The 25,243-nt window shown below is 44.5% G+C and overlaps 2 protein-coding genes across 3 annotated transcripts; one reads left to right on the top strand and one right to left on the bottom strand.

Annotated features, from left to right (window-relative positions):
• The first annotated feature begins 87 nt into the window (after nucleotides 1–87).
• ZFYVE19 (zinc finger FYVE-type containing 19) lies at nucleotides 88–18,096 on the top strand. Of its 2 annotated transcripts, XR_006017769.1 has the most exons (12): nucleotides 88–305; nucleotides 859–980; nucleotides 3,597–3,650; nucleotides 4,167–4,327; nucleotides 5,538–5,683; nucleotides 6,572–6,686; nucleotides 7,233–7,442; nucleotides 7,935–8,014; nucleotides 8,706–8,816; nucleotides 10,223–10,365; nucleotides 11,761–11,928; nucleotides 16,769–18,096. XR_006017769.1 is itself a non-coding variant. In XM_042038395.1 (11 exons), exons 1-11 carry the CDS (start codon nucleotides 252–254, stop codon nucleotides 11,831–11,833), a joined length of 1,269 nt encoding a protein of 422 aa, XP_041894329.1. In that variant the 5' UTR covers nucleotides 88–251; the 3' UTR covers nucleotides 11,834–12,292. The 2 variants fall into 2 exon arrangements, 1 of the variants encoding a protein (XP_041894329.1); XM_042038395.1 differs by lacking the exon at nucleotides 16,769–18,096 and having other exon boundaries at nucleotides 11,761–12,292.
• Nucleotides 17,077–23,799, bottom strand: PPP1R14D (protein phosphatase 1 regulatory inhibitor subunit 14D). The gene is made up of 4 exons (XM_042038396.1): nucleotides 23,617–23,799; nucleotides 19,403–19,498; nucleotides 19,185–19,217; nucleotides 17,077–17,185 (listed from the first exon to the last, which is right to left on the bottom strand). The coding sequence occupies exons 1-4, from the start codon at nucleotides 23,797–23,799 to the stop codon at nucleotides 17,117–17,119; spliced, it is 381 nt and encodes a 126-aa protein (XP_041894330.1). The 3' UTR covers nucleotides 17,077–17,116.
• Between the last annotated feature and the right edge of the window lie 1,444 nt (nucleotides 23,800–25,243).

Below are 25,243 nucleotides of genomic sequence, written 5' to 3' on the forward strand. Positions count from 1 at the left end.
TTATTCGCGGAGATCCGCCTGGCGTCTGAAGGCGGGCGGGCGGGGCAAGGGACTACAACTCCCGTCGGGCCATGCGCCGCCTGCCCTGTGTCGAGGGGACGGGAGAGTGCTCGCCGCGGCTCCCTGCTTGTGACAGCCCCCTCGCCTCCGATCCTTGGCCCTGAGGCAGCCGCAGGACCGGGGGAGACCATGGAGCTTGGCATAGCGGGGGTGCAGCGCCGTGCCTGAGGGCGGGCCGGGGCGGTAGCGCCATGGATAGCCGCTGCTATGGGTGCGCGTGCAAGTTCTCTGTCTTCAAGAAAGAGGCAAGTCCGGCTGCGGGGGGTCAGGAGCGGGCCGGTCCCGCGGGTGCCTCCCCCACAGTGCGAGGGGCTGAGAAGGGAACGGGGAACTGCTTCGCCCGGCGCCGAGACACGCTTGCTGGCCAGCATCCTGGCGTTGTTGTCCTTGCTTACTGAGCTCTCGTGGTGCCTAATTCCGATATGTCTTCAAATATGGGAAATAACTGACCCAAAAAAAAAAAAAAAAAAAAAAGTCGTCATTGAATGCCTTCCCTCTAATCCAGGATTTTGTCATGGTCTCAGACAATTCACACACACACTTAGTTATACTGTGGGCTGAAGTGGTGACTCAGCTCCCAGCAGGAGTTATGTGCTGGTACTCCAAGGCTCTTAAGTCTCCATATCTTCAGCAGCAGCTGGTGAAACAGTTCTGTCACAAAAAAATCAGCATAACCCCAGCATTATTTTTCGTGTGCCTCGGCACGGGCACTGTGCCTGCATGCGGCCCGGCAGAGCGGTGGGAGGTGTGTGGTGCCGAGGTGGTGAAGCCTGTCCTGCCCCTCTCTCCTATCTGCAGTGTGGCTGCAAGAACTGCGGACGGTCCTTCTGCTCGGGCTGCCGGAGCTTCAGTGCTGTTGTTCCCCGCTGTGGAAACACTAAGCAGAAGGTGTGCAAGCAGTGCCATGGAAAACTGACTGGGTAAGACAGGAGTGTTCCTTCATCCAAAGACAGTTTCCCGGTTTTTTTCTTCAGTTTGCATTCCATGCGGTGTTGCAGATTTCTGCACGAGAGCTCTGCCTTCTATATGTGCATGGATGCCACCTGGACCCCGGAATTTCAAGATGGGACATCTCTGTTGTTATATGAACCGTACAGTCCAAAAATAAGAATCAGGATTTGTGCCTGTTCTCTATGGTGACAAAGTAGTTTGAAAGCACAAGGTTTAAATCTTCATGGATGGTCACTGAATTCCTGTGGGTAGCTTAACTAGATGGGCTGAGGTTAAGCCACACTGTGGTTTTGCCCAAAAATCTACACCCCTATAACAGTTCTGGCAGTCTTTTCAGATGTGTAGTAATTGAGTAGCCTGACAATAAGATGTTCAAAGTGTTATTACTTCTGTGGGCAAACAGTGACATAAATCCTCCTTGTTGAGGGGCCTCTGCTATGTGTGGCCTGAAGACATAAAATTTTGTAGCATAAAATCTATAAAATTTTTGCTTTTAAAAGAGAACAGAATTATTTGCAAACATAACCTGTAGACTTCCTGTTGAAAACAAAGCATGTAATTCAGTAGCAGCAGGATTGTACATGTGAACAAGCAACACAAGAACACAGGTGCACACCAGAATCCCTCTGTCAGCCAATTCTTCTGTCTCTTTTTTCTCTTGCATTTTTCTAGTTTCTTTTCCTCACTTTTCTCCTATAGCAAGGAATTTTCACCAGCAAGGGGGGAATTTTCTGGCTCTGCAGATGTCTAAAGGAGGAGAGCCTCATTAGTGAAGGTCTTCATTTTCATGGGCTGCTGAAAACAGTGAAAGACAGTATTTAGTCTTTTCAGTTTTGAAATTTTCTGATTTCCCTTCACAACTTCAGAGCCATTAAGAAAACAAGGCCACCTTTCTTAATGTTTCTTCTGGGTCTTTTTTTCTCATCACTTTAATATCAGCACTATAGAGCTACAGCAGAAAAACAATCATCCCTGACTGGATTGCAGGTAGATTATAGAGTCATAGAATGGCCTGGGTTGGAAGGGACCTTAAAGATCATCTATTTCCAACCCTTGTGCTGTGGGCAGGGACACCTTCCACTAGACCAGATTGCTCAGAGCTCCATCCAACCTGGTCTTGGAACACTTCCAGAGATGGGGCATCCACAACTCCTCTAGGCAACCTGTTGCAGTGTCTCACCAGGCTCCAAGTAAAGAATTTCATTCTAATATCTAATCTAAACCTGCTCTCTTTCAGTTTAAAACCATTGCCCCTAGTCCTGTCACTACTTGCTCTTCTAAAAAAGTCCCTCTCCATCTTTCCTGGAAGTTTCCTTCAGGTACTGGAAGGCTGCCGTTTGGTCACCCTGGAGCCATCTCTTTTCCAGGCTGAATAATCCCAATTCTCTCAGCTTTTCCTCATAGGAGAGGTTTTCCATCCCTCTAATCAATTTGGTGGCCTCCTCTGGACACACTCCAACAGGTCCATGTCCTTTCTGTGCTGAGGACCCAAGAGCTGGATGCAGCACTCCAGGGGGGGTCCCATGAGAGAGGAGCAGAGGGGCAGAACCCCTTCCCTTGCCCTGCTGGCCACGCTGCTTCGGATACAGCCCAGGACACAGCTGGCTTTCTGGGCTGTGAGCACACATTGCTGGGTCATGTCCAACCTCCTATCCACCAGCACTCCCAGGTCCTTTTTGGCAGGGCTGCTCTTGATCTGTTTGTCACCCAGCCTGTGTTGATACCAGGAGTTGCTCCAACCCAGGTGCAGCGCCTGGCACGTTGTCTTGTTTAAAACCTCATGAGATTCCCAAAGGCCCACTTCTTGAGCTTGTTGAGGTCCTTCTGGATGGCATCCTGTCCTGCAGGTAATACACATAGGCTGCAGTTCTGTAAGGTGCATGTGTTGTTCTTCATGCAAAAGCTTTCAGAATTGAAGCCTTAGAACTTTGGAAAATGTTCCAACAATGTTGAATTCAGTTGTTACTATATGAGCCTTAGCTGTGATTCCGAATAACAAATAAAATGTGCTAACTACCTTACGTAAGTGTCTAGTCTCTCAACCTGAACACAGCAAAGTAAAAGACAACACATTTTTGTGGTGTGCAGTGTTCCAGTGTTCTGGTATTATGATGGTGGTTATATAATAACTTTTGTAATGCTTTATTTTGCTTGTGCATTATATAATTCTCTGTTTGTTGCATGCCCCAGCTCCTTTCAGAGTGTCCTGCTGCATGGAAGCTAATTACACTGGGAGTCTTCCCTAAATACTCCCTACCTGCTCTCTAAACTGGGAGGTGCAGGCTGTGGGAGGCAAGGGTATTTCAGCCCCACCTCCTTTGGATCACTGGTGACCGTATTAAATCACATTCTGTTCAGATGCAAAATAACTGGACCAAAGGACAGAAATGAAGGCTCCCGCTGTCCTGGGCAGCTATATTATCTTAATCCCTTTCATAAGCTGATTGCTCTCAGTATTAATGAGGTTAAGAAAGGAGCTATACCAAGAGGTCAAGAAACACCTACTGATTCCTCTTGAGCTGAGACACTAGATGATGAAGTATTGTCAGTATCTTGAGTTCAGAGAAATGGTTTTTGTTTTCCAGAGATGGATCTCAAAGCAGTTCAGCAAAATGGTCACCACCAGAAAACTACAAAAAGTGAGTTGCACTTGCCAAGCAGTTCTTTCTACTGCAGACAAACCTTTCAGGCCCTGGTCTTCCCCTGTCGATACCAGCAAAAGTGGGGCTTGCAATATGGGTATTTGCATGTTCAGAATTAGGTTAAGGATGGAGCTTTTGTGTTGCTGTTTGGGTTGTTAGTTTGTTTGGAGCAATGGGGGGAGGGAGGGCGGGGGGTATGCTCTTTTGAATAGACTCCTGAACAGCCACTGTCTGCCATTATCTGTGGCTGATCAGAGTTGGCTTGGAACCAGGAACCTTGCGGTGAAATGTTGTCTCCTGGGAAGTAGTGACAGGTGTGCTGTTCTTGTTTTCCTTAAGTTTTCCTTACTCTTAGGAGTACCTTATTGTGCTGATACTGGAGAGAGCGGTTTAATTTCTCTTCTGCACTGACATTGTTCAAACAGCCTCTTGAGTTCACAGAGGATGTTTTCTTATCTCTGCGTTAAAACCCCTGTTCTCAATTGTCATGTATTTTTTTCATCCTTGTCACAGGCGTGTAGCAGCTTTTGAAGCTAAACAAAACCAGCTGAAAGACCAACAGAAGGCAGCTGCAAGACCCCCAGGTCAAGCAGGCTCCAGATACCAGGGGCTCACAAAAGAGGATAGAGCTATTGCAGAGAGACTGGAGAGGCTCAGGGAGGAAAGGAAACCGAGTGAGTTTTAGAGAATACCATAAATACCTTGGGTGGGAACACTACTGTTTGGGAAACAAGAAACCTGGAGGGAGAGGGAAGCACTGGGCTTTAAGAGGCTGTGATATTTGGGGAATGAAGGCTTAAAATAGCACAGAGCATCCAAGTCCTGCTGCCACAATGGCCAAGTTCTACAATGATTTTAGATCTATGTTCCAGTTTCGTTTTGCTTCTTGGGGTTTCTCTTGCAATTACTACTCAGTTTTGGGGCAGTATCTTACCCGTAAAATCACTTTCTTGTTTTCCATAGTTTGGGGTAAAAACCTGTATCAAACCCACTTGGAGTAGAATGAAATGAAAGTCTTTGGCCAAACTATTTTGAAGAAGATTTCCTGTGAGTCATTGTCTTGGGCAACAGCAGTTCCAGCCTCTGTGAGACTATGTTCTGACCAGCCTTGTCTCACAGAAAAGGAAAAGGATTCTGATCCCAGTCCACAGCTGTCAGGTTCTGGGACAGCCTTGAGGTGCTTGCGTGAGAATAAACTATTTTAAACATTATATGTGGCCTCTAAAAGAAAAAGAACACTCTTCAAGATGGTTACCAGGTTATCATAGAATCACTTAGTCCAGCTGTTAACCCAGCACTGCCAAGTCCACCACTAAACCATATCCCAAAGTGCCACATCTACACAACTTTTGAATACCTCCAAGAATGGTGACTCAACCACTTTCCTGGGCAGCCTTTTCCAGTACTTGACAACCCTTTCTGTGAAGAAATTTTTCCTAATATCCAATCTAAACCTCCCCTGGAACAACTTGCAGCCGTTGCCTCTCATCTGTTATGTGGCAGGGGAGGTTTTCAGACTGATATGGCTAGGATTGCATTAAGAGATGTGGGACCAATGGACTGAACTGCCTAAATGATACTTCTCTGCCTGTCCCTAGAATCCCAAGTCAGCTGATTGGCTGATGACATCACCGTAATACTTTATGGCTAGGAGATAAACTGTGAAGGAGGCAAGGACTTGGAAGAAAGGGATAGCAGTTAGCATCAGGGTAGTCTCTGAGTCACTGCAGTATGGCCCCTCATTCATGTCAGGGCTGGGTGAGGTTTTGCTCAGGTGTTCAGAGTCTGATTCTAGAAAGAAATACAATTTTAAGAAAAGAAACATGTAGCTTTTTGTTTTCAATAACAGAATAATCTCCTCTCTTGGATTATTGTGAGTTGCAGAGTCCATCCCTACTCAGGCTGAGATCGAAGCTAGGCTGGCGGCCCTGAAGGAGGATGGCCGGGGACCTGTTCCATCCACACAGGAAATGGAGGACCGGTTGGCTGTCCTGCAGGGGAGAGATCCTCCTTCCCAAGCTCCCAGACCTGTAAGCTCCCTCAGCTCTTTAGTCAGCAGTTTATTCTGAGCTGACACAGTAACTGATGTCACAGCATGTTAACCATTCCTCCTCCTTCAGCTTTTTTGTGTTCAGGTAGCTTCCTTCAGAAATCTCTATTTCTTGATTGTGTCGTTGCTCCAGAAGCAAATCACCAGCCTTTACCAGTTCACTGCTTCAATTTGAATGCAACATGTTCCTTTATGCCACATGTAGTTCGTGCGTATATTTTCAACAAGATGCTAAAGTTTTTTACTCTCAACTCATTTGTGTACCTGAGTGGTCATAGTTTTTCAGAGCTGTTTGTGTTGGAGGCTTATCAGCCCTACCTTCTAACTACATCTTCTAGTTATTACTGTATACCAGCTGGGCAGAATCCCGTTACGTTTTCCAGAAATGGAGGCCCAGTGTGATTTGTCTGAGGTTGCAGAGGAATCAGTTGGATATATGCCTTGAAAGCCTGTAGAAATGATCTTGTCCCCCAGGATACCATTTCCTTGTGGTTCTTTTTCAGCTGCATGTCCAGCTGTTATCATAGGTCTCTGTGGGGCTGCTGGCTGGCACTGTTGAGAATGGCACTTTGTTTACACTGGAGGTAGTGGCAGAGCTGGAGTAGGGACCCAGCAGCATGTACTCCTACACATTCAGCACCCCTTTGCCTTGTTTGGGTGACTGCTCTTAGAGCCATGTGCATTCAGCACCTCTGAAAATGAAACCCTTACAAATCTTACACCACAACTGTAAACTGAGATTCTCAATATCAGTGGAGGCATCTTTGTATGCTGCTCCCATCTAGGGTGACCTTGGTTGCCAAACTTTTCCTTTGAGTATGCCACTTTCCTCTCATTTGCCTTTTCCCACACTCCCCTGGTTTCTTAGGTACACCAACCTCCTGATACCAGAAGCCTGGTCCAGCAGACAGATGACCTGTTAACTCAGCTGTCTGAGGAGGTTGCCATTGACGAGCATTACAGACCAGGAGTTCAGCCTCAAGGTATGTTTTGGCTTCCACAGACCTGTTTATGTCTAATATATATGTGCTATGCTGAGAAGGGAATATGTGCCTGCCTCCCTGTGTGACTTCCAGGTGAGCTGAGTGTCCAGTTTGTCCATATCTTCCCCTTATGACCCCCCACACCGACCAAGAGCAGCCATCTGGGTCTCGGTGTCTTTGCTTGGAGATGGTTCCTTCTTGTCAGGCTTGTATTTTTCAGATTCTCTGTTTCTCTAAGGTGACTCATCCCTGGGGAGGAGCTGTTGCTACTCCTAATGCACCTGTGCACTGTTCCAAAACATCAGAATCTGGCATATCATTATCTTGCTGGCTGCAGTGCTTTCTCTGTAATCTCACTGTAGGCCACAGATCAATTCATTTTCTTCTCTTCATGTACAGCGGGGATCCTACTGGCATGCCTTTTCCCCTTGTTATCCAGTTTCATGGAGAGCAGCAAGCTGTTCCCATAGCACTGCTTGTCATGTTTTCTGTGCCCAAGGAACATTGCTGCTGAGTCACCAGTGTGTTCTGTGTGTCTGTCTGCAGCTGTTAGTAGCCAAGGTTTGAATGATCTCAATCGGGAAAGTGAAGATTGTGTTTGCCCTGCAAATCTGGACCCAAAACAGCTAGAGGAAGAGAAGAATAAACTTCTGGCAGAAGCTGCTGCTGAGCTGCGAGAAGAGAACACTAGGCAGGAAAAGATCCTACAGGTTGCCAAGAGACTGGCAGCACTCAAAGGCGAGGACCCAGAGAAAGGTGGGTAACAGATGAGAATACAGTGCTAAGAGAGGAATCAAATTGGTACAACAGAGTAAATTCTTTTCTGGGTGTTTAGCCATTTAATTCCTCTGTTCTGCAAGAAACAGACTGAGATTTGGTTCTGTCTGCAAAGTTGTACAGGTTGGTTTGTCATGAAATCAATATAACAGATCTAAGTTGAGGGTAAAGGCTGGAACCGAAAGGTCAGACTGCTTTGTCTTGCACCCTTCTTTGGGATAATTCTAGCATGCTCTGATGAGGTTAACCAAACTTTTAAAACCAAGGCTCTGGTTTTGGTGAGGATCTTTTCCTTCTCTCTTCCAAGTATTAAAAATAAACAGTAACGTCCTTTTTGAGGAATCTGCACCATAAAAGGTTAGAGCCAGAATGCCACAGCCAGCTCACATCACAAAGAATTGTCTCTGGTACCTAAGTGGGCACAAGGCTTGAGGCAGGTGTGGGTTACAGTCACATTTCTTACTCCTACAGTTACTCTGGAAACCTATAAGCTCCCTGACAGTGATGAGGAAGTGACTGAGGAGGAGGCCATTCGCAGAGTGCTGAAACAGGTCAGAAGTGGCAGCTGTGGCCTTGTTTTTCTTCCTCTTGGTTATGCCCAGTGTGTGTGTTACCTGGTGAGCACAAAGGATGTGTTTCTGTTCCTGAGAAGAGTTTCATTCCTTACTTTCCTAGTGCTTTTCCAATACTAGCTCCCATGGGCCATTCTATTTGACAGGCAATTGACAACAATACTTAGTCTGTCACATTGTCTTCCTCATTCATGCTTGGTGTCTCTCATGGTCTATGTGTGTCTCCTGTATAACCCCACTCTGCTGGTACTTCCTCACTTCTTGTTCTGTGTTTTTCCCCCAGCCAGTTAGAACATGGATGATGAGATGTTTGCTGTGTAGCTCAGCTTACACCTACATTTCTCTCTAAAATGTCTCTGAATTGTCTTGCAGGCAGACCTGAGCTTGTCTGATATGTCACATGTGTGTGATTAGAATGATGCTGGGGGTCTGATAGCTGCACTGCAGTGTGTGTGAGCTGCAGACCCCTGCTGCTGCAGACTGTCCACAATGGACACAGAGTGTTCTGAGTGCAGAGTGAGCTTACATCTGTCTGGATAACACCAGCTGCATTCAGAGTTGTCATCTCCTATTACTGCGTGAGAGCAACAAGCCCAGGAAGTTTAGGGCCTAGAATGAGGCTCCCAGCTGTGTTTGAAACAAGAGACTTCTTGCTTTGTGTTGTTGCCAGCTCACAGAAGAAGCAGCCCTGGATGAAGCAAGTGGATTCAACATTCCTCCAGATCAGACCACCCAACCAGGACCCTCACAACAGAACCTGAGTAAGAAAGCAAAGCAAAAGGTCAGTGAACTGGTCAGGATCTCTTGAATTGACATCTTGAATGTTCCAGGGTGTCAGGAGAGTACAGTTCTGCAGCAAAAGTTTGCTGTATCCTACGCTTGATGCAGAAAAAAAATTAACTAACCAGTTTCTCCAGAGCAAACAAGCCAAGCAGCTTCTGCAAGGCTGACCAGCTCTGAGCTCAGCTGTGAATCATCCTTGTACTTTTAAAAGGAATTGTTCCCTGGAATACGATTCCTTTCAGGCTGGCTTTGTGCTGAATGATACAGCGTCAAGCAAACCAGGAGAAGTTGGTAGACACCTCACAGTATGGATACTAGACAATTATACGCACATATACATATATAATTAGGTGAACAAGGCCACGGTGTAGTACCATACAGCCTGAACCAGAGTAAATGGGAAGTTTACCAGTGCTTTCAGCATGTGCAGAATAGAACCTCTAATAGCATTCTACTGCCCATGTTTTCATATAATGTCAGAGGAAAGAATTAGTAGCAAGATACCCTATGCTCAGAGTGGATTCTGGCCTACTCTGGAAATATATACACAATCTCTAATGTGTATTACAGGAATTAAATGCACCTGTGACTCACAGGCACCTGTCAGGCCTGCTCCCAGTGGCAGAAATGATATAATTATAAGCATTATCAAAAACATCCATCTCAGCTATGACACCTTGCATTTCTGGGATTACTGATGTAAAAGATAATGTTAGAAAAAGACTGTGTCAGGAAGCTGCCTTTGCCAGTGTCCAGGCACTATGATTCAGTGTGTTTTCAGTTCTACAAGAGTTCTCTGTAAGGGAGAAGGAGACCATAGTTGGCTGTATGGAAATACTTAGATTATGATTTCAGAAGATCTTTTTGCCCCAGCCTCAGGTACATATGAATAGTAGGGACCTTTTGGCAAAGCACTTCCTTTGTCCCACAGTTTTCTTTCTACAATAGGGAGAAAACAACGCCCCCACCTTGGCATTGCTTTCCCTTCCTACACAGCCCCTTTCAGCAAAACTGCTTGATCTCCTGCTTTTGCAGCAGGAATTGTGTGTCACATGGTATTGTTGGTAGTGCCTGCCAGAAGATGTGGGCTCCATGCCCTTAGCACAGCACACACAATGTGGGTGTCACTGCAGACACTAAATGAGGCTGAATACCTGTTTACGTTCCAAGCAACATAGATACAAACTCAAATTCTAGCAACTACTTTGGGTTTTTATTTAACAATCTAGATGCTTATGGAGCCTGTCCCTGTGCTCTGGGCAAGTTCCTGTCACAGGCTTACGATCAACAGGGAGTAAACTATGGACCGTGGGACAGGTCACTGTGGCCATCATGCATTACAGTTAAAGTCCTTTATTGTCTGTGCTGGGGTTTGAACTGTCTCTTGTTTTCTGTGTGAATTAGAGCCACACTCCAACCACCCCAGTTCTTGCAAGGGCAGATGATAGTGATGAGGATGAGTTACCCTGGTGCTGCATCTGCAACGAAGATGCCACTTTGCGCTGCCATGGCTGTGACGGGGACCTCTACTGCCAGCGCTGTTTTTGGTGAGTATTGCAATTCCTCTGGGTCTGAGAGGTGGGTCAGAGGTAAGCTTGGCCCCTTTTGTTTGTTTTTCTCATTGGGCAAAAAAACAGGCAGTAGGAGGCAAGATTTGAGGAATCCAGATTTGAGCTGAATGCTAGTTGTTACAAAAATACTTTGTGTGATCAGTAGTTGTCCCAGGCTTCAGAGACTAAACTGGTCCTAGGCAGAAATGCTTCAGTGCATGTTTGGGCACATTGTCTGAGTGTTCTCTGGAGCAGCTGATGTGCTGCAATCCGTGGGATGGGATAAATGAGACCATTGTTCAGTGACTCCTATGGCTTGTTAATGCCATTGATGGATGACCTGGGCTGAATTCCCTTAAAGGGGGAGATCAGATAGTATAAATTCCTGAGGCTTTTCTTAGGTTGAGATTTTGCAGTCTTAAATCATATTAAAAAAATCTTTGTTGAAATATGTATATGTGAACCTTTTTTCACCAGTCAGGCCTTTACAAGACTTTACAGCAGCTGTAGTCTTGGTTCTTAAACAAGTGTAGCTTGATTTTTGACAAAATTTTCATGTCTCAGATTTGGAGGGTTAATTCCTCTGCATACAAAGTTCTTCCTAACAGGTTGTGTGATTTCTCTTTTCTCATGCCTCAAAAGTATTGGGTAGTTGGCTGGGTTCTCAGATTAGTGCTGGATGACATTAAGACAGCAGGTTGCTAAAAATGTGGTTGGGGTAATAAGAGATGCTTTTGTGCATATTCTCATGTTTCCTGTTGTAGAGAAATACAAATGAAGTGGGGGAAAACCATATGTAAATGTTAAGAAAACATATGATTGGGAGTGTTAGATTATTAAAAACAAAGCATCCAAACCGAAGTATCTGACAGCAAACATCAGGAAAAGCAGATTTAACAGGCCGGCAGGTGAGTGTAGCAGCTGCAGATGCAGGCTTGTGTCTTACTCAACACTGCCTGCTCCTGAGTGTGGTTAAGACAGCTGCTAATACACTGCATTATTTTCAGTTATTTCCCAGAGTTTTCTGGAGGAGACTGTAATTTTGTCTATTGGCACAGTTGCTAATGTCCCTGGAATCACAGACATAGTGCTGAAGATGAGCCATTAGTTACATGAATCTGTTCAAGAGGGAGAGAAACAGAAGGACCTGTTGTCATTTTCAAATCCAGCTGCCAAGGATGAGCAGACCTTCCCATAAAGCACCTCAGAAATGTCTGTTACAAGCGAATATCTTAGGTAGTTAGTCCACATGGGTACCAGGTGGGTCCTCACAGCCAACCCTTGGGATAAGTTTCTGGTTAAGGGCTGCTGGGAGATACCTTGTGCAGTGGCTAAGGGTGGGTTCTTGGCCTGGGTATTTACTTCTGACTGCTCTTTGTATTTGCTTCTTAGGGAAGGCCATGAGGAGTTTGACCTGAAGGACCACCGCACCTCCCGCTATCATCTTCCTTGCAAACAGAAGTGATCACACTCTTCATGGGCAGAAAAGGAGCTGCAGAATGGGAAAACAGAGGAGCCGGCCAGATGGGAAGAATCCAAGTGGATTTGCAGCCAAAATGGGTGATGTTTTGGACAGTTAAAGGATGTGCTGTAATCTGAGAGAGGCTTGGAGGGCATGTGACTTTGTCTTCACAAGTATACCTGAGAAGTGCAGGGTTTGCTGTGCATGCTCGGGGATAATTGAGGATTTGGTATGAGGAGGTGGATACAAGTCCATAAATACAGATGGTAAAGCAATGTGGGTAGCAGTAAAGATGTGTGTTTAAGGCAGTACTGACTGGCTGATAAATAACCTCCTGCTTTTACTAACAGCTTATACACTGGTTCAACAGGCAGCAAAGCACTTTGCACTGAGAAAAATGTCTGCATTGTGATCACGTGTGTGATGAGAACTTACAAAGCATAATAAAAATTATTTACAGAGGCCTGTGGTTAAAGTCTCTCCTGAAAATGCCTTATAGCCCTTTACAAAGTGTTGCTTTCTTACAATGGTATGTTAGTCGTAGTGTCAAGTGGCTTAGAGAAAGAAATGAAGAATAGTGAAGTCATCAAAAAGGTTCCTGTGGCGTCTGGAAAAGATGCAGGGCAGTGTTGCTCACTGACTTGAAAGGAAGGATCCTTTAAAAAGGTAATCAGCTGCTGATACAGTGCTGTGGCCTGCAGTGGCTGTGCCAAGGTCACGTGGTCTGTAAGAGCAACATGTCAGTCTGTAACAGTTGTGTATTAGTCTGAAAGCAGGATTTGATTTTGTTTATTATTTGGTCCCCAGTAGGGTTAAAATGTCACCTGTGTGATGCTCATTCTCTGGTTATGAGAGAAGCTCAGTTGCATATGTCCATATCCCTCCTGGCAAACAATTCAGATGCAAGTGGCACTTGCAAGTGCCTAGAACACCCAGCTAAATTTACTGTAAACAGGCTCTGTTATTCCATCAGGATGACCTCTTTCCAAACAATGTGACTTTTGAGAGAGCTCTCTAAGGTTGGCAAATTCCAATTGCAACAAAATAAAGGATTTGCCCTTGACAGGGAATTTCCAATGAATCTTGCCTGTCTGGTTTGACACTGCCACTCCCAGCTGTCTGCCTTGCCCCTGTGCTTAAGGTCACTGCCTCAGAGGTGAAGTGATGAAACAGTATTTGCCTGCACCTCTGTCACCTCTGGTCAGAGGACAGCAAATGAATTAAACCACTGTTGAAGGTGGGTTTCTGCTAACGTGCTGCTCTGGATCAGGCTCTTCAACAGAAACCTGATTCAAACAATGTAGAATAGTAATACACAGTAAAAATGGCAAGCATATGCAGCAGTGCCATCAAAACCTTTTCTTAGGAAGGGGTGGCAAAACCTGACTTCTGTGGAGATCTTCTTTCTCCTGGCAGTCCTTGCTTCACCAATGACTGTCTCTTTGAGACAGGTAGATGGGAAAACTACTTGAGTTGTTCTGATGCAAGAGCTCACAATTAACCCTGTGTTACACAAAATTTAAGTAAGTTACAGCTCTGAAGAGCTTGCAGTCTTAAAAACAAAAACAAAAAGCTGTTCTTTCTTTATGTTATCATAGGACTGACACTTTTTCATTGCTATTTGACATGGGTGATTAGTCTGATAGTAAGACAGCCCAGTTCTGTCTGAGGTTAAATCCTTTATGTTTTACATATACAGGGGAAGGTGCAACTCTCTGTTCTTATTTCTCTCCTAAGATTGATCCACTGCTTTGGGCTTCAGCCTGTGTCTTTTCCAAGCAGTTAGTAGTAATTTTATTTCTTGATTTACAGCTTCTGTTTTTTTTAATATCTTAATATGAGTTGGTGTGATACTTGCAACATTTTGAATGCTTCATCAGCCACAACCAAACTTTGAGCTCCCTTGCAGTTAGGCAGCCTCTGTCATGTAAGCCCTGCCCTGTTCACATCAGTAGTGATGGAGCAGGTTGCAGTCGGAAGCAGTTTATTTAGATTCCCAGATTGGTTTCTGTGGGGCCATCCCAAGGAATCCAGAAATGCACCCAACCCATTACCTGAAATAGAACTTAGTCATACATGGAAGAGTCTCTTCAGTCATACAGACACATGCTGCTGCTTTCCCTGCCCCACTAATGGACATTTTTGTGGCTGCTGCACTTTCTGCATGTAATGGGCCATTTTAGTAGTAGGCCAATCACTTTCCCCTGAAGAGCCATTCCCACTGTAGCTGCTGCCTCAGTGAACATGTAGGAGGGGCAGAGGGGTATCCAGATAGCTGTCTGCAGGAAGCACACCTAGCTGAATCTGTGTTGTGAAAGAGGAATGCTGCATGACCTTTAAGTGGGCAGTGCACTGTTAGCTGTGTGCTTACTCCCTATCCTTGTCTTTGAAAAGGTGCTGGTAAACAAAGATACTGGTAATCAATTCCTGACAGACCAGATCAACTTCATTCAGCTGTTCAAGGACAGAAGACAGCTTGGCATCTTCCAGAAAGAGATTCAGCTTGTTTGCTCTTGTCTTTGTAGCAAGTCACGAGGGACAATGAGATTTTTTTTCCCTCTCAAAATGTTTTGTATGTGAACTATCAAATGTAGGCTCCACTTCAACAAGAATTCAAATTAGAAAAGCACATGAACTTTCATACATTGAGTTATCTTGATATAATCAAGAGGGCAAAGTACCTTTAAAGCAACATTCTTAGATAGTATCTACATACTTACGCTAGTGGTGGTGCTGAGAAACAGCAAAGTTAACTGGAAGATGTTTGTAAAAAATTTTTTTCAAGCATTGATTTTAATCTATCCTTGTGGTCTAGGGTGAGAACACCCAAAATGTAAATAAAACCAAGTATGAGTTACTACTGTTTTAGAACTAAACAAAAAAGAAGTTGCTCTGATTGCCTTATGTTGCTTTTTCTTTTGCACCAGTGAGCTGAGAAATCATCTACCACGTTGCCTTGCTCCCCTGGTCTCACTGTGCTCAGTTGAAGTGCTCTCACGTATTATGAGAATTCCTTATGTGTCAGAATTCCTTACGTGTCAGAACCAACTGCACATGATAGGGTCTGCAGCTTACTCCTTTCCTGCTACTTGCAGAATAAGCACAGAGACAACTTCTGTCTAACAGAGTTTTCAGTACCTGCTTTTTCTTTGGTTCTAACAATGTCTACCTTAAAGCATAGACAAAAATTCTTTTTGCATCACTCCATATTGAGGAAATACAGAACAATGCCTAGGGGGAAGAAAATATTTCTCTTGGGCCAGAGGAGAAGCATGTCATGTCTTTGTGCTGTTGCAGCTCAGCAGAATAAAACAAAGCCTGTTGGTAGGGTATGTAAGTAATGTGGACTCCTATACTACTGTGCTGTAGCTAATTGCATCTCTAGGACATTTTGCTCATGGCCTGTCCACCTAGATCTTCCACCTGAACTTCTGTTTGATGCTAGTCTGTTTTTAACAGTGCTTGGAGCTTTTTGTCAATATGCTGATCCCCTTTCTCAAGGGGTGTGATACATGAGTCTTAGCAGGTGTCATCCATAAACAGTGCCAGATCTGCAACCATTGCAGCTCTGGATTTAATTTTTTTGTTGTTATTTTACTTATGAAGTTGAGATTGCAAGAGGGTAGGCATGTCCCACTAGCCCCTGTTTAAGCCAACAATCATGTTCCCAGGACTACCATACATATATATTGGATCTGATAAAGAAAGATCATTTCTCCAGCCTAGTGGGTGAGGCTTAGGACATCTTGGAGCAGCCTTAGAACAAGACATGAGCTCCTCGGCTTGCCAGCTTCCAGTCAGATACAAGAGCAGCATGTGAAAGGAAGCAGGCCCTTACAGTTGTTACTGCAGCTTGGATTTTGTCCTCTCTAAGGACACAACCCACAGTTTGTTCACTGACATCTGAAAAATAGGAGGGAAGAACAAGATAATAGTCATCACTCTGCTACTGATAAAGATGGAAAGACTAATGCATTTAAGATATTACTGGTCCAGCCCAAGAATCCTTGTCTTTGTTAGCTAACCTGCACGTCCCTCTGGTTCCATAGTTGATCCCTTCTGCCCCTGGCTTACCAAACAAACAAAAGATGTACACAAAAGCTGGCCTTGAACGTACTGCTCCATAGGAGCCCCTGTGGATGTGACTCAGACTCATCTCTTGTGTTTGGAGACAGGCATCAGCGTAGGGACAGGGCATAATGTGAGAGTGCTCTGCCTAAGCAATCAGCCTCCATTTGCTGTCTTATTTCCTAGGCACATGTGTCAGGTTACTGACTTGCTGAGAGGCTGGATGTAGTTTCCTCTGTGTTTTTCCAGGCAAACATTAGTTGTAGCCAGAAGAGTTTGTGCAGTGAGATACTGTGTCCTACTTCCCTGCTCATTTGTGAGACCAACCTGTCTACAAAAGACTTGCTTCAAGATGCTCCCTGAAGGGAAGTTGGGAGCAGGTATTTTTTTTGCTTCAGTGTTTCTTTAGTATCTAAAGAGAGAGCAGAAGCAGGCAGTGCATGGCTGTTTTTCTCTGTTTTAATATAAAATAAGTATTTTTCCAACATCTCTTTAAACTAGGAGAAAAATCATTCCCAGACCTTGTTCCTTTAGAAAAGGCTTCTAAATCTTAAGTCTTAAATTCCACAAAAAGGAAAAAAAATTAGCCATTAGTCTTAGCAGCTGTTTCACAAATTTCGCCTTAAGAAGACCAGGTGCACTCAAAAATTTTCCTTCCATCCTGCTGTATATTTTCTGTCCAACCTTCATAAAAAACAGAGGCTTAGTGAGACTTAGAAAGTATGTGCAAAGCTGTAGCGTCAGGTACAGCAGTAACAGGCAGGACATCACAGTTGGGTCCCTGCCAGACTGAAATGAGGTGGATCTTAACAGTGGCTGATTTTCCATGGTGATGAATTAGTGCTAACCAATGCCTTGTTTTCCTTGCAGTGGACGGAAAAAAAGAAGTCTTGATGAGCTCCTGAGAACTGTATTCAGTGCTCCTTGACCAGCATGGAATTTCCTAGAAGAATCTAAAGGAGGGACATCTTGTCCTATTCCTCAGGTTAACACACTCTTTAAGAATCAGGAAAATGTCCAGTCTAGGTCCCTGCTGTGTGTGTAGATCTGGAAGGAGTGGAGACTTCAAACCACTGGTACAAAGTTCACAAACTTGATGATGTTTCTCAATAACAGTAAGTCCTAAACATATTCAGAAGTTCTGTCGCTGGTCCTGGTTTTTGTGAGGAAGATACATGTTTCCTTGTAACCAAAGCTGGGTGTTCCATGTGAGCAAGGTCATTTCTTCTGAGGATTGGTGACTCTCCGGAGACCTCTCAATCGACTAAGCAATTCTGTAATGAAGTCCTACAATAAGAATTGGTTCAAGAAGGATGTCATATTAATGACAGCACTCACTAGCCCAAAGAGTACTATGGTGTTTCCATCATTCCCACATTCACCCTCACATTGAGCAGAAGACAGAATTTTGATGTATATTGAGTAAATCTATCTTTTAGCTTAGGAAAGAAGAACTTGTGAGGGATGAGAAGGGTCTAAAAGCTCCTCTACTTCCCTTCCCCTCTCTCCCCTTGGAATAGCCATGTTTACTTTCTCCTCAGGAGCTAGCCTGCCCCTCTTCATCCCAGATACCTGCTTTTCCCACCATGAGATGACCTCAGGATGCTATTGTTCTCTTTTAGATTCCACTGCTTCCTGTTGCCACCATAACCTCCTGCCCACTTCTGCTGCCCTCCCAATCTAGGGCAAAGCAAGCTGTCCCTCTTGTTGAGCCAGTAAAGCTCCATGGTGTGGATTGCAAACCATCCTGGAGCTGTGCCAGTTCTACAAGGAAGTGGCTGGCAGAGAAGAGGTGGAGCAAAACACGTAGGACTAATGATAACATTGAATAGGGGTTGAGGACAGGCAGAGCAGATAGATGAGCAGTTAATGGAGATAAACCCTGAATACTTTGCTGACACAGCCAAGGACTATGAACTAAACTGGCCTATCTGGTTATTCCAAGCAGAAGGCAATGTGACTAGTGCAAACTTTACCCTCTGCATGGCAAGTAACATCACCATGAAGAAGTGTGCAGCCTTTCTTACCCAAAGACATAGCTTCATGTTCTTGTAATTAGGCAAGGTCACTGGAAGTATTGCCGCTTGTTACCATTTGTACTGTGTGGAAGCCCAGCTTCCTCATTTAGGTGATCAGAGGTTGCCACAACATGCTCTGGAAGTAAATGCCTAGGATCATAAATTCCTTTTCAGTCAGTCCTTTCAGTTTCTTGTCTACTTTCTCCATTTAGGTTGCTGTGATCTTTCAAGGGGACTGGATTCAAGATCCCCAGGGTGAAAGGACATGTTTTTGCCAATGGGGCAGCAGTATCTGTATTCAGCAGGTACTGTGCTGTCCACAAGACACTTTCATGGCTTATGACTTCGCAGAGCAAACTCTCTTCAGTTGTCACTCTGGGAATGTGGGATTCTTGCCTTAGATCTGACATTCAGACACTCTGAAAACTATTTCTATACTGCCAGCTTTGTTGAAACTCCTGCTAGGAGAGTATCTGTAATGATTGCTACAGCCCAGTTTAACTTCAGTGATAGTCATGCATTCATCTCATGTTCTGTTTGTTCGTCACTGCACAGCCACATCAGCTTGACAACACGTGGAGTCTGATGGATGGTGTGCAAGCAGAGTGTTCACATGCAGTGCATGTGGCTGAAGCAGTGATGGGGACCCCATTTTGCACAGATGTACAGTGCAGCAAAGGCAATCCCTGCGTGGTGCACGCACACAATATTGCCTCCAGTCCTCTGGACTAAATTGTGATTTAACTGTCTAATTCAAAGTCAAAACTTGTAAAGTTCGCATGGGGGGGAAAAAAAAGCCCTGCATAAAACTAACCTACATGGCTACTGCTCAGCAATTATCTGCCCAGTACAACCTATGGGCCATTCTACATTCTTGTCACTTATAATCCTAGAGTGTTTTAAGCTAAGAATGCATTTAGTTAACAGTGTAAAAAATTATGTGAGCTATGTAACTGTCTATGGCTTTTCTACACTGAGGATCAAATAGCAGCTCAGACTGATCAGCTTAGGATGTCCAAAGCATGGAAAGAACTTCCTCTGATTGTAAAGCATAGTTCCTTACTTGCTCCATGCTCTGCCTTCAGCTCATCCATGTGCATTTATATGTAATTTTACAATCACAGAATAAAGTGGCAAACACCTCCCATTATGATTAAACAAATCTGCAGCACAGTAGTGTCTTGGCTCCTCAGCCAAGCAGCAGCAAAGACACTGTAACAGAGTAGTATAACATGTATACATGTAAATATGTACCGTGCTTCACTCACCTCTGTGGGGCTGGAGCATTCATGGAGGATTTCCTGAAAAAACAAGGAGTTGTCATTTTAGTTTTTTATGAATTGATCTAATTCTCCCCTCCCTGCAAAAAGGAAGGCACAAGAAAGCAGCATGCAACACTGCAAACACCTATTCTCTACTGCACATGCCACTAGTCTTTATGAAGAAAATGTCCCTAACTTAAAGTCACCAAATCCCTCTATCTGACCTGTAGTTTTAATTTCTGTTCTTCATTAGGGACCTCCAGGAGATCTTCAAGATCAATTTGTGGTTCAGGAGCTGCTGCCTCTGTTTCCTCCCTTAGCTAAAAAGAAAAAAAAAACCACCAGAGTTAATTAACCTTCAAACTTCTGAGAACTCTAGAGACCATCTTTAAAGATCTAAGCAGCTGAGTTACAATAAAACTATGCTGCAAAATTGAGGTCAAGATATAAATCATCTCAAAAAAGGGAGGTTCTTATAATGAGGGCATGGATTCCAGCCCGTCTGTGGTGTCTGCTACAGCCACACATCCTGATGTACGTATTCTTCATCTTTTCCAACCACTACACTCAGGGATCATCACCCATCACTGGAAGACCATTTCAAGGATATCAAACTGCAGTGCCATGTACACCAGCCTGTGACACCCTTCCTCTACGAAGAGTTCACCAAACAGAACCCCACCAGGCTTAATCTTAGAGAGGCTTAAATAATAGAAGGAGATTTTATGCTTTTATGCTAATTGCATTCACATACTTTGTATTTATACTAAGGCTTTTTGCAGTAATGGAGAGAAAAACAATTACACTGTTGAAAGACCTAACAATATTTTGCCAGCTTTCTCTAACAAACATGAGAGGGATATGATAGTCTCCTTTAATGTAAGAGGGACCCCAAGTTTTAGTGACTGGAGCAACAGTCTTGTACTCCATGGGGGTGTTAGTTGGAAACATTTGTAAAGTTGATCACAGGCACATTTTAGCTTCACAAATCTCTACGAGGAAAGCAGGCTGTGTTTTTCCAGTGTACTTACAAAATGGATCTTTCACAATGCAACACTAGTGATATTTTGGCATAGTAATCAGCAGAATAAGGTTACTGGGTGAACAGCACAGTACCTGATTGCCAGGTTGTGGCATTTATGGATGTGTATGTAAAACATTAAACAATAAAGACAATACTTACAGGAAAAAAAGAAACTTCTCCCAAGCAGTCACTGGTACCATGCCAGAAAGGAAGTAGAAAGCCTTTGTTTAGCTTTGATACACAGGTGACTTAACAATAAATAAGAAACCAGAGTTAAATATATTCCACTGTGACCCACACAGTGTTTCTTCTTAAAATTAATAGTTTTCATGTGACTGTTTAGAAAACAGGTGTTGATCCAGTCTGACTTTATCTCTGGTTAAGAAGCTAAGTAGGCTGGGAGGGTGAGATATGGTACGAAATCCCTGTGGCTTTTTAGTCCTAGTGTGGATGCTGTTCTGGCTTCCATAGGCAAGGAATCATCTTGAAAATCACAGAGTCTTAGTTTTGTTGCAAAAAAGCCTCATGACAGTAAACATCATAGCATTCCCTTTATCAGGAGGTGATGTTTGAAATAACCTTGCTGGCATTTGAATCTCTGGAAGACACCAAGGAACATTGCAATGCCAAGGGCATCTGGAGCAAAGTAAGAGGTAACAAAGAGACAATGTGATGGAAGTTGATGAATCCAAGGAATCCCAAAGAAGCAGGGCAACTAAATAGTCTTGTCACAATGCACAGAGGAGAGCAGGATGACCTGCTGGACATGCTGGACACCAGGGTGATTACAAGTAATTTACTGTGGCACATGTATGTATTTGAAGAGATCCTATTAACAGTCCCTGACCTGGCACAGCATTATGATATGTAGTTCCTTGTAGCAAATCTCTTATGCTGGCCTGAATATATCAGGAACCAGGGAAATCTGTTGTGCTGAAGAGATACTAGCACGGGCAATCCACTGGCAATCTGTTCCTTTAAGGGCATGGCTGGGCTTCTCACTTGTGCCTGCTGGGATTTTGCAGTAGGGAAAAAAATATCCCCTTTGGGCAGCTACTCTGATGACAGTAAACAGCTCTTAATTCTCTGAAAAACAGAAGTGATAACGTAACCTGACTTGTTTTTCTGACACCTTTACAAGTGTAAAGGTCTATCTCTGTCGACTTCAGCAAGTAAGAGTAGCACATGGGGAGCCCCATCTTGGGTCATGTTATTGGTCATACCAAGTGCTTCTTGTGTGTCTCAGAAAAAAAGTGCCAAAAATCCAGTAATTCTCCAAAGGGCAAGATGTTCTGTTCATCAAAGCAGCAGCCATTCTCCCTGCTTATCTCTGGCAAACCTCAACAGTCAAGCAAAGGAATCTCTGAACTGAGCTACCAACTCCAGGGACAGTCCCTTAAATGCCAGTGCAGGCATGGTTGGGAAGCAATATTGTCACTGCCACTCTTTTGAGCAGCCTTCACTCACAGGGACTACCACACTAGCACTTTGCAGACACACTGCATTTCACCTGCCTGACTGGGTCTGCTGATACCTTCTGTTCCCATGTACACTGTATAATGTTTCATAATGCATTATCAAGAGGCCTAAAATACAGCTGAGAATTTATTACTATCATTTTATAAGCTGTAGATAACAGCTGGAAATCCACAACTAACTTGAAGAGATTAGTCATTTTTACTAAACAAGCTATGTTTGGGAAATCTAAGAAAGTTAATTAACAGAACAGAAGCAGTAATATACTCATTTTCAGAGGAGCCATGCATTTGCAGCAGAAGGAAGGACCCTTTTCTCCATATTTGTTTTCTGCCTGCTCTTTGCATAAGGCATAAATTGAAACAGAAATGAACTATTTTTATCTCTCAACATCGCATGAGAATCTGGTGCATTCCCACAAATACCAAATAGCTAACAGTCTCACAGAAAATGATGATAATAATGATTATAATAATAAAAAACAACAGCAACAACAATAATAAGGACAGGCTCAGAAGCAGTTCCTGAAGTCTGGGTCTTCAGCTGTGGAGGTGACATCATTCTATAGCTCTCAGGCCCAGAAAATCAGCCTGGGCAGGCAAAAATTTCTCTGTACCATCATGGCAATGTGGCACAAGACCCACCTTTCCTGGGCTGTTCTAACATGTCCACTTCCACTGTGGATTGCAATTTGAAACTGCTGATGCTCAGAGCGGAAGACTCTAAGCAATCATCAGCTGTTATTTCCTTGTATCTCAAAAGTGTGCTTAACACTGCGCTGGGGTGCAAATACGGAGAACAGGACAGAGAGGGCTTGGCAGTTCATTTAGTCCATCCCCATCCAGGACATAAATAAGCTGTTTTACACAATTTGTTAAACCCATCTGTGTCATCTGTTGAAGATGGACTGATGGAGATGCTCTGTGAGTCAGGAAAGCTGTGTTCTCTTACTGTATCAGCCACTGGTCTAGAGAGAAAAGCAAAACCCTTAGTCAAGCTATTTAAATGGGTTTAAGATCATGATGTACAATGCAGAAAGCCTTTAATCTTTTACTGTACCACAGTCCAAAGGATTGTGTCAAACACAGAAGAGCACTATTGCTTCTGAAAGCACCCAGCATAAGTGTCATGCATCTAAGGACAATATATGAGTAGAATCTATAGTACAGGGTTAAAATTTCAGTATTCCTGGGCAGTTCTGGAACTTGAATGTCACTAACCCAGTGAAAAAATGCAACAGCTGAAGTAAAGACGTGTACCATTCAGGTATTGGATGTAGGCACTCCTGGATCTTTCCTACTGTGGCAGCTCTCAGGCAGGCAGGAAGAATTTGGGAGGGACTGTTACTGGTGCAAAGGGAAGCTCAGGCAAGGGAGACTGCACTGGGGATTGGTGAAGATGAAGGCATAAGACCTCTACATTTGAGCAAAGAGGTTTTTTTCCATTCCCTGCTGCCAGCAGTGAGTCCAGACACTGCAGTTACAGATACAGCACATTCTGAAGTGTCTCATTCAAACAGCTGGTAGACCCTCACTGCTGCATCAAAGAGGAACAGGGATACACTGATCACTCTAACCCAGCTAGCTTGGATACTGCTCACTGCAAAGCCACTCACCACAAGTAGTTCAGCAACAAGAAGCATCCTGGGTTTATACATCTCTCTAGGTTGTGCTACTCATGCTGAGCAATAGCTACACCCCCTCAGTGGGTGCAACACCAGCCACTCAAAGCCAGCTGGATTGCATCAGTGCAAGCTTTCCTGCCTGCCGACACACCAGTCAGAGAGTGCTGCAGAGGGGGCATGAAGATACCTGCTGAAAGTTGGTGATGAGGAACTATTTCCAGTGAGGCAGAGCCAGCAAACCTCTGTCCCAGCACACAGGGCCTCTAGACCCATTCACCTGACAAGCAAGGGGCTGGTTTGCCGTAGCTACTCACCCGGCATCGGTACAGCTCCTGCAGCTGGGCATTGATCCATTCCTCCAGGTCTAGCCAGCGCTGTAGGTCTTTGCGGTTGTACTTTATGGTCAACTTGCCCAGTTTCCTGTGTGATGATTCCTCCCCAGGTTTCTCTGGCGTCTGGAAAGTCACCCGGGGCAGAGCACTGGAGTTGCTGGCCATCCTCACCACCTCCTCCTCTGACAGCAGGAACTCACGTTCCTCTGGGCTCCCTCACACCTTTTCTCTGTCTCCTTTAACTGAAGCCTCTCTGCAACCAGTGTCTCCCAGCACAAGCTAGTTACAGGCACCAAAGGTGGAAGGCATTGGTGATCCCAGGGGGAGAGCTGGGGGTGGCTACAGGGCTGGGGCAGCAGCGAGGCTCTGCAGGCAGAGTTACAGCCGCAGATTCTTGAGTTTCACCATCAGATGTGCTGACAGGAGCAGGGAGGCAGGCAGAGCTGTTGTAATAACATCTGTTGTTAAAAGAAGCCAAGTGAACCAGGGAATTGATGAACCATGTTTGTTAATATTTAACACAAGTCAGCTCCAAGAGGTGGGGAAGATGGAGGTTTTAAATTACCGTTTTCCTACAGGCATAGCTTACATGCATGTGCAATTCCAGAGGGCTGATCCATACATAATGCATTGAATCCTGCTGCAGTTCATACTCAGTAAACTGCATGCAGCTACAGAGTTTAGCTCCCATTGAGATGGTATATTTGGCATTTTCCAGCTAAAGCACTGGACCCAGCACAGATAAGAAGCTGTGTGGAATCAGGCAGTTCATCCACTATTTTACAGCAGTAGGTCAGGAAATGACACTGCAACCCAAAGCTGGGCTCAGCAGATACATTTCTCGTTCTGCATTCTGTAGGTTTTCTCCAGCTCTCTCAAAAATTTCTGTAGAAATCCCAGTGACACGAATTTGAAATTATTTGAGCAAGGAACCTCCAGGATAAAAGAAAATATCTGTGCTCATATTAGCTAAAAATTACAGTATTTGATGTGATGGCACTGCGAGGGAAGGCTTAACTAGGGATATAGCACCACCTCCTTCCCACAGAAAAGTATTCGTGGTAAACAGGTGTACCTGCTGAGGCATCATAAACTGCTATCAGACTCTATATTATCAATGCTTGGCTTGCAGTTCATTCCTAACTGGTTAAAGGTCTGCAGCATTATTGCCCTATACCATTTAGAAGGATATGTGTGAGCAGTGCAGTTCAGAGGAACATAAATCAGGCTGGCTGTGTTTACAGGGTGCCAGGACACTGTCACACCTCTTTATTCAGCTGTTCCCAGAGCCCTCCAGCAGCCCACCCAGGGAGCTGCCCCACCTCATGGACAAACCAGCTGAGACCCTCCACCATGAAGCAGATCAAACACCCCCAGTCTCATGATTCATGTGGAAAAAGCAAGTAAGCCTCTGCTGCCAGAAGCCAAGGTATTTCCTGTTTGGAGGCGAAGAGCTAGATAAGCCAAAGAAAAAGCAACCAACCAATCCTTTTCCCACTGAAAGGTGCTGCCAGGCAGCATGAGGCAGTCTGCAGAGGAGCTGGTCTCTGGAAAGCTTGCCCAGTCCCCCACCACAGTTCTGTCCCCAGAGGGAAGGGGGTACAGCCAG

This window comes from Corvus kubaryi, unplaced genomic scaffold (genome assembly GCF_017639235.1).
Source record: "Corvus kubaryi isolate FWS band 111438036 unplaced genomic scaffold, C.kubaryi_AGA036_p1.0 37392, whole genome shotgun sequence".
Lineage (NCBI taxonomy): Eukaryota > Metazoa > Chordata > Aves > Passeriformes > Corvidae > Corvus > Corvus kubaryi.